At 44.1% G+C, this 8,709-nt stretch overlaps 2 protein-coding genes across 2 annotated transcripts; both read right to left on the bottom strand.

Moving 5' to 3' along the window:
- Positions 1-192: 192 nt before the first annotated feature.
- On the bottom strand, positions 193-967 carry smim8 (small integral membrane protein 8). Its single transcript, XM_030722362.1, has 2 exons — positions 788-967; positions 193-584 (listed from the first exon to the last, which is right to left on the bottom strand). The coding sequence occupies exons 1-2, from the start codon at positions 914-916 to the stop codon at positions 426-428; spliced, it is 288 nt and encodes a 95-aa protein (XP_030578222.1). The 5' UTR covers positions 917-967; the 3' UTR covers positions 193-425.
- Positions 968-4,266: 3,299 nt separating this feature from the next.
- On the bottom strand, positions 4,267-5,081 carry gjb7 (gap junction protein beta 7). The gene has a single exon (XM_030722357.1). It carries the CDS (start codon positions 5,075-5,077, stop codon positions 4,289-4,291), a length of 789 nt encoding a protein of 262 aa, XP_030578217.1. The 5' UTR covers positions 5,078-5,081; the 3' UTR covers positions 4,267-4,288.
- Positions 5,082-8,709: the final 3,628 nt, after the last annotated feature.

Below are 8,709 nucleotides of genomic sequence, written 5' to 3'. Positions count from 1 at the left end.
GATAAAATTGTATCCAGACCTTCATATGATTGATGCCAGACAAGCAATCAACTGTGTATGAATTACCCACATCAAATGTATAAAAGTGACCAGTGATTCAGAATAACTAACTGTACATACAAACAGAAACTCTTTAACATGAAGTGTACTGAGATTTAAATGCTGTTTCAAAAATCTGTTTTTGTAATTTATAGTAAAAGAACAAAGTGAAAGGAAACAGCTGTCATTCATTAATGTGTCACCTGTAACCTCAGATATTAGACTGAAAGGTGTGCACAGCCAGCACGAAGATGGCCAGCAGGGGGCGATAGCCGTGGCCGCAAAAACACTTTGTTTCCCACAGAGGTCACTGAGAAAGCCGTGACCTCAGGAAACCTTCTGTCCTCAATCATTGTCCACACTGCTCGCTGAGCTCGCTCAGGCCGTCAGTCCCATCTGGAAGATCTCCTCCTCATGGATCTCTCTCCGTCGCTGCTCACGGCCTCATACAGCTGCTGCTGGTTCTCCTTCACCGCGTGCAGGTAGCCCAGGTAGCCCACGCACAGAGTGACGACCACCAGCCCGAAGGCCATCACCGGCTTATTCTGCAAAACAGCACAGCCACACGTTCATGTTCCCAGACACCTCTGACCATGAAGCTCCACCATCAGCGCTTTAACACCGGGGTGGGGGTGGAGTGTCCGTGGCCCCCACTAAAGAATAAAATAAACAGGAAGCTCGTTTTAGGTTTAAACGTTAACGTAAATAAAGCGCTGCGCTCCCGGTGCTAACCTCCTCTTCCTCTCACCGGTTTGATGAAGAGCTCCGGGTTCACGGCTCGGAACAGGGTGGTGCTCCGCACTCCCCTCAGCCCGGGCGTCCTGAACCCTTTCTCCCCGCCACTCTCCGGCCCTTTCCCGGCCTCTTTATCCGACATGTCCGCTCAGTCCTGCGCACGTCAGGCTGCAGCCACGCCGGAAGTCAAAGACACCTGAAAATAAGTGAAGCGCCTTTCCGGTCACAGCGCCACCAGGTGGCTGTGAGTGGGAAATCCCACCATAGTTAAAATGCGGGCAGCAGAGGTGGAGCCCACAGTCACAGGTTGGTTTTCATGAGTGCAAACTGATGCCAAAAGCCCACAGAGTCACCACACTCATAGGCAAAGCTGTGCTGAGCACATTGGAGATTTCTGACTGTGTCCCTGTAAACTGAACATGATGCCTCAACGATGCTCTGAAATAAAGCAGTGAAAGAATTACAGGTGCCTAATGAATCCTGTTATTAGAACAACATAACTCACAGCAACGAGCAGACACCTCGTTAATGTTTCACAACTCAGCAACAGCCACAGCGAGGCATACCTGGCAGGGTGGAGAATGACACAGAGATCATCTTCTTGTTAAAATCATGCAAACATTTAGATATAATATCTGGTCAGGAAACGTGATTATACAGGAGAGGTCACCACTCCTTCAGTGCTGCTGATGCATTTCACAGCAGGGGGATGTTTGGGCTGGGAGCGCTGAGGAAGGAAATGACATTGCATCATTTTAGCTTTGGACTTTTTAAAATAATATTAGTAACTGAATAATGCTTTGATTTTTAGCCATAGGCCAAGGAAGGGCCTACAGAATGTGTACAAACCTTGATTTTTGTGGCCATTTTAGCTGAAATATGAAGGCAAAAAGTCCTCGACCACAGTCACTCAGGCCTCGCTTCCAGACACCCTGATACTGTGCTCGCACACCTACCTACACAAACTACCTCCTGGACTTGAGGTTTGGGTTTTTGCCTGGTTCATTATCACATGGTATTAGAGAACCCCAATGCAACCTCCTGAGAACGGTGCTGGGACAGAGGCCTGAGATGACAACAGTGTTAATGGTAAATGGACTAGTTCTTATATAGCGCTTTTCTACTCAGATATGAGCACTCAAAGCGCTTACACAACACGTTCACATTTACCCCATGCACACGCATTCATACAAGCACTTCCAGGATTAATTAATTAAGCTAAGTGTTTTAATCATCTAACATTCACTCACATTCATACTCCGACGGAACGGTCGGAGAGCAACTTGGGGTTAAGTATCTTGCCCAAGGATACATTGGCACGCAGCCTGCAGTAGCCAGGAATTGAACCACTGACCTTCCAATCAGTAGGTGACCTGCTCTACCTACTGAGCTACAGCCAATGAAACGTTCCATTAAAGTGATTTGTTAACACTGTGCTGAGGGTGTGTTAGAGACACACTACAAGGTTCTCTGCACATCCTTAAACTCTGGAGATGAGCTGAACTCCATGACGTTCACGGCTCTCAGGCGATGAGCCTCGTCAGTTTTGGTGACCTCATGACTTTTCCTTTAATGCCATCGGACCAACTTTGGTGATTAAACAGCATCAAGGAAATAAATCCCATCAATTTAAGACTCAGATTGGATTGAACATTTTTTGGTGTGCTGTGCAATTTTCACAGTTTGAATCCACAACTTGGGGTTCTTGCCCAAGGGTACCTTGGCACGCAGACTGGATCAAACCACTAACATTAGTAGATGACCTGCTCTACCTCCTGAGCCACAGGCACCCCATGGTGGAGTCTGCATGTTTTCCCTGCATGCTCCCAGTTGCTCCCATCATCCAAACACATGGAAGTTTTGTTCCTGGCAGTTCTAAAGTGGCTGACGGTGTGAATGATCTTCTGTGTTCGCCCTCTAAAGGTTAGTAAGGAGTTCTGGGAGCATCTGCACACATCTTTGTATTGACTCTGGTGCAAATTTAGAAGCCAAAACTAAAAAAGTATAAATGATTAATGACTCATAAATAATAACCTGCTGCACAAGATCCAACTGATTCTCCTTAATGACCATTTTCATCTTTTGTAGTGTACAGTTATAATAATTTACACAACAATTAATTACATGCAAACAGACACAGACATGTGATCCTGTGTGATAACACAGGGATACAGTCTGAAGTGCAGAGCTGGCCAGTGTGGGCTCAAAGTACAGCACAAGAATGAAGCAGCAGAAGAAGACTAGAAGCTGGAACTGTAGCCAAACAGGCTTGACTTAAACGACTGAATTAAGAGTCTAATAATTCTGTTAATGAGAGAGTTCACTTTTGGGGGAATTGTGATGACACCCGGTCTGTAATGAGTTAGACTAATGGGAGAAATCTATAATTCACTGTTGTTTACATCCCGCCCTCCACACGTGGGGTGGCTGTAGCTCAGGAGGCAGAGCAGTTCGATTCCTGGCTGCGTGCCAACGTATCCTTGGGCAAGATACTGAACCCCAAGTTGCTCTCTGACACAAGTGTTTGAGTGTGGATGTTAGACATTAGAAAAGCACTATTAGTTACATATGGAAGTGCTGGTGTGACTGGGTAAATGTGTAAGTATATGAGAACTAGTCCATTTACATGCTGAATCAGAGTGTGATGTCGTACACGTAACTATGGCAAGACTACAAGGAGAAGACCTGGACTCATTCTGCACAACCTGACACCACCTCAGTGCAGGACGCAACACAGCAGGAAGTCCTTCCTCCAGCAGCAAACAGACTTTTTAATGAGCGATATTAACCAATTTTAATGTAGTGGTATATAGTGTTTATAGTGTGTCTTATGGTATTGTATATAGTATTAGTATTAGCTGCTCTTGTTGCTGTCACAAAGTAATTTCCTGCAAAGTGTCAATAAAATTGTCTTCTCTTCTACAACATTGAGAGATGAGCCGTTTATTAAGCAGCATCATTAAAAAAAAAGATCATCCAGTGCTTTGGCTTCAAGATCATTTATTGCTATTATCTATCAATGAAGTCATTTATGTGTATAATGACAGGACATGAGGATGTGGTCAGATGTGTGAGACCACTTTTTTAGGTTAGGTCAGAACTAGAAGGCCAAGTTCTTATGCTCTGGGCAGAGTGCAAAATTATTTGTGTTCAGGAATTACAGGCATTAAAATCCACACACACAAAAATATAAATATATCAATACATTTAAAATTATGTCAAGTTGATGAATGTATTTATTTAGCAGCGAATGCTGGCCTCCTTCAGTTGCACCAACATCCCTCAGATTTCCACTGAACAGCTAGTTCAACAGTGGAAGGTGCTCAGGACCTGAGCGCCTCACAGTCAGCGAGTCGACCACAAACTCTGCATACCGAAGCATTCTGGAGTCAGATACGAGAGCATCTGTCCGACAGCTGAAGGTTCACTGAAATCAGGTCATGCAACAATGAGAAAAAGAAAGTTTTTTGTCCACTTTTTGTTTCACTGTGCGATGAAGGCCAGTCCCAGGCCTCTAGGACTGGTCAGGCAGGTTTTCATGAGCAGCTGCGGGCTGAGTGCTGCAAACCTCAGTGTTTGCTGCCGGCTGAGCTGGAGTGAACCTGTTTACAATGGAAACAGATGGCTGGCTGTGGCTGAAGGCCTTCTTTTCCATGCGGATATACCGCCTACTGAAACATTTCCACAGCTGTTTCCACACAATGTACATGAGCTCCACGAAGTTCAACACAGTGCACAGAATGGAGGTGCAACCCATGATGTAGAGAAAGATCTTCTTCTCTGTGGCTTTTGCAATGAAACAGTCCACTGTATTGGGACATGGGCTCTGGCTGCACTGCAGCAGGATGGGGACCTCAAAGCCATTGTACAGGAAGTAGAAAGCAAGCAGGGAGCCCACCTCAAAGGCTATCTTGAAAATCAGGCTCACAGTGTAGGTGCAGAAAAGACCTCCATCGATGCTCCCCTTGTCCCGGTACAGTTTTTTCTTGTGTTTAGCCTCCCGGTGCTCCCTGTAGCCCACATGAAGGGCCACCAGCAGCGAAGGGGTCGACACCACGATGAGCTGCAGAGCCCAGAGACGTACCTGTGAAATGGGGAAGAAGTGGTCGAAGCAGGCGTTCTCGCAGCCGGGCTGCTGTGTGTTACAAACAAAATCCTTCTGCTCATCCTTCCACACCTGCTCGGCTGCTGCCACATACACCAAGATCCTGAAGAGGAACACCACAGAGAGCCAGATTCGCCCAATTCCAGTGGAGTACTTGTTAACCCCACTAAGGACATTCTCCAGGAAACCCCAGTTCATCTTCCTCCGATCTCCTGTCAGGGAACAATGCGCAAACCTAAAGTCACAGGATGTCTGCAATGACTTTACATCACATGCTTTCTGTATGCAGTTTCCTGATTTTCATTCATTTCACTATGTGTGATTTATAGAAACAGATCCATAAGTTTTTGGACAAGGACACAGGACACTGTAAAAATGGCTATAATTCCTCAACAGTTAATGCAATACTTTTTAATAAAGCCTTTGGTCTCATCTGTATGGGACCAGACCAGTTAAAGGCATATACTCAACCAACACCCAACACAGCACTCTTCTACAACAGTCACGTAACTCTGTGATTTACTGGAACTAATTTGCAATTATTCAAAATTCTGCAAAGCTCTCCCGGCTGCTCGTTCCCCGGCTGGCTTTCAGGCCTCCGGCACTATTATCATGTAGAGCCTGGGTGTTACACCAAAGAAGGATTTCTAAGTATACTGCCACTGGAAATGTTTGGCATCATGCTTTGTCACATGCACCACACGAATAAAAAAGAAAACAGGGCGTTGACCATATACTGACTACAGTATGGATTCAACATTTGATTGTAAGAAGTGAACGTGTGCTGAGATGCTGTTTGCAGCTCAAACAGAACCGTTTGGTTTTCAGGCCACAGAGCCTGACTGTCTCAGAGGCTGGTATCTGGTAAGTGTTGCTGCAGTCTAATTACATACTTTTAGTTATAACAAAGTGGAAAATAAAATTGCTGTCCACTTTTCTGTGGTGATCCATAAAGCTTTTTACTTTTTGAAAGGCACAAAAATGTAAAATATGACATATTTTTATGGTAATCTCTAACTGTACAAACAGAAAATAACATTTAGCCCTGACACAGTTGGGCAGCTGGATTTCTGACGTACAGTAAGGACAGCAGGTCACTTACCGGTGGTGCTACGTTGGGGGGGGGTTCTTCTCTCTCGTAATTATAACAGTGGAGTATTTACGGTGCGTCTGCTGCCTACCTGCAGAGGAGCGCTCCGTGCCACACCTTTCCAGGAAGACGTAACAGCAGCCCGGCTTTGGCTGATCACACACTTTCTCTTTTGCTTCCTACATACATGCTTTATGCTAATATGTATGCGCAGCAGCCTGTTTCCAGATCACCTGGTGGGCATATGAAAGGGAAGTGTATGTCTGTGTGTGTGTACACATAGACATCATCACCATGGAGCTGTGTAATGCAAATAATACATCCTGCCTGTCCTGTTCAGGCTCACTGTGGGGAAGGAAAGCATGCACCTCATTAACTGTGCTTTCTTTGCGTCCTCTCCCACCTCGGAGCACTGACACATGCAACTTTGATGACAGTAGGATCCCCTTACACTGCTGATGAATAAATGACACGTGGAGCCTCAGGCCCGAGTCTTCCTGCTGCCTGTAACTCTCATTTGTCAGGTTTTGAGCTGCCTTCCTGAGGGGCCAGTTCATTTTCATTTTATGTATATAGTGCCAACTCACAACAAGTCGGGTAAAGACAACAATATTAGAGAGAAAACCCAACAATAAGATGATCCCTCATAAAGCAATTTCTTGGCAAAAATGGGAAGGAAAAACAGGAAGAAACCTCTGGCAGGGAAAGGCAGCCGTGTGCCATGGCCAGCTGGGGGTGTGGGTGTTACTAATACTGATACTTATATACCAGAACCCACCAGTCACTCAGCTGGATGGCAACAATTAGCAACTTGTCATATGTGAACATTTCTACTGCAATGAGCTTTGGACGTTTTGTGTTGGTCCCAAAGTTACAGCTGGAACAGGATCCTGAACTCCAGGGAATGATGATGTTGAATGAACTGAATATTCTGGAATATTAGTAATATCCCTGTACACACACAAGTACAATATGATGTGAATACCTTGTAAGTAGGTATTATATCTGGCTTATTGTTAAAGATGATATAAATAGAGATTATGTAGCAGCCACTCCTGTACAAGAGTGCAGTATGCACTTGCTCTGATTTGTTTCCATGGAAATCTTTGGTTTGTTCTGGGATGGTCACCAAAAGGTGTTTGTAGAAATGTTAATCACAGAATATCTCTTACAACAATAGTTTTGATTGCACTGTTAATACTGAAAACATATTTTTGCTGGAATGCGTATTTTATCATTACTAACTCAGGGGTGACTGAAAGTATTTGGATAAAAGTTTAGACTTAGAGCAGAATAGTTTTGAGAAGCTAATCAGACGTCTGCTGAAGGGTTTCTTATGAACTGTGGCTGTAATATTATCCTGACCTCTATATTTATTTAATATTTTCATTAATGGAGGGAGGATATGGTGGAGGGGCCTTGTTTCTATAACTAATCACTTTGTCTAACATTCACACACGTACTCACTCCAATAGAGCCATTCAGGGTTCAGTAACTTGCCCAAGAATACTGGTGAATGGTGCAGATGATCTTCTAATTCAGATCTTCATTTAGCCTGGTAAAGGAGTTTGTTGCTCTGTAAAAATCCTCTTATGAAGAAAAAAATCAGTTACAAAGTCCTTCTGGCAGAGAGCCAGAAACTACAAGGACAGCCACACACACAGGCACCATCTTTCTCACTGAAAGACGCGCTGTGGAAGAAATCCAGAGATTAATAACTGCACAGTGGGGTATAAACAGTGAAGAGGTGAATGAAAAACACTCAGGGCATCAGCCTAGGCCTATAGCAGGACTAAGGGACTAAGGGATGGTTCAGGGTCACCTGATCCAGCCCTAACTACAAGTTTATCATAAAGGAAAGTTTTAAGCCTAATCTTAAAAATAGAGAGGGTGTCTGTCTCCTGAATCCAAGCTGGGAGCTGGTTCCACAGAAGAGGGGCCTGAAAGCTGAAGGCTCTGCCTCCCATTCTACTCTATAGGCCGATCTCCAACCTTCCTTTTATCTCAGGTCCCATCTTATCTCAAAGACCTCATAGTACCGTATCACTCCAACAATCAGCTAAGACAGCTGGGTCGAGTGATGGCTTTTTAAGTAATGGTTTTATTAATGCCACCTTAAAACCTTAATATGTATGCAGCTAGAGACCGGCCACATACACAGGACGCCTTATGAGTCACTTAATTTAAATTTCACAAATAACTCTTTCATGTTACATATGACCATGTAACATTTGCTCATGTACATTTTCATCATCTCTTTCTCCTCACCTCAATCAAGTGGGGTGTCTGTACCTCAGGAGGTAGAGGTGGTCATGTAATAATCAGAGGGTTGGCAGTTCAATTCCTGCCAGATCCAGTCTGCATAGTATCCTTGGGCAAGATACTGAACCGCAAGTTGCTCTCCAATGCAACCATCGGAGTATGAATGTTAGATAGAAAGCACTGAAATAGGAACCGGCGCTTGTATGAATGGGTAAATACAAACATGGTGTGTACAGCACTGAGTGCTCAGCTAGAGTAGGAAGTGCTATACAAGGACAGTCCATTTAACATCTGCTGAAGTCAGAGCTCTGTATAAACACACTTTATTCCTGATATGGCTACAATTATTTATTGTGAGCAGAGCCTGAGTGTCCTTAAAAAGAAAAAATAAATAAATAAATAAAAAAAAAAAATCACACAGCGATAAACAGTTTGATTACTTTTTCACACCGTACGAGTTTATTCATCAAGTGTTGGA

Source organism: Archocentrus centrarchus, chromosome 24 (genome assembly GCF_007364275.1).
Source record: "Archocentrus centrarchus isolate MPI-CPG fArcCen1 chromosome 24, fArcCen1, whole genome shotgun sequence".
Taxonomy (NCBI): Eukaryota; Metazoa; Chordata; class Actinopteri; order Cichliformes; family Cichlidae; genus Archocentrus; species Archocentrus centrarchus.
This window is presented reverse-complemented; position numbering and strand designations above follow the sequence as displayed.

What these genes read in the sequence shown, in the direction of transcription:
- gjb7 (XM_030722357.1), bottom strand. Translation starts at nt 5,077, where the DNA reads ATGAACTGGGGTTTCCTGGAGAATGTCCTTAGTGGGGTTAACAAGTAC.
- smim8 (XM_030722362.1), bottom strand. Translation starts at nt 916, where the DNA reads ATGTCGGATAAAGAGGCCGGGAAAGGGCCGGAGAGTGGCGGGGAGAAA. An exon ending in CGGAGCTCTTCATCAAACCG is followed by an intron (nt 585 to 787) that starts GTGAGAGGAAGA and finishes GCTGTTTTGCAG; the next exon opens with AATAAGCCGGTGATGGCCTT.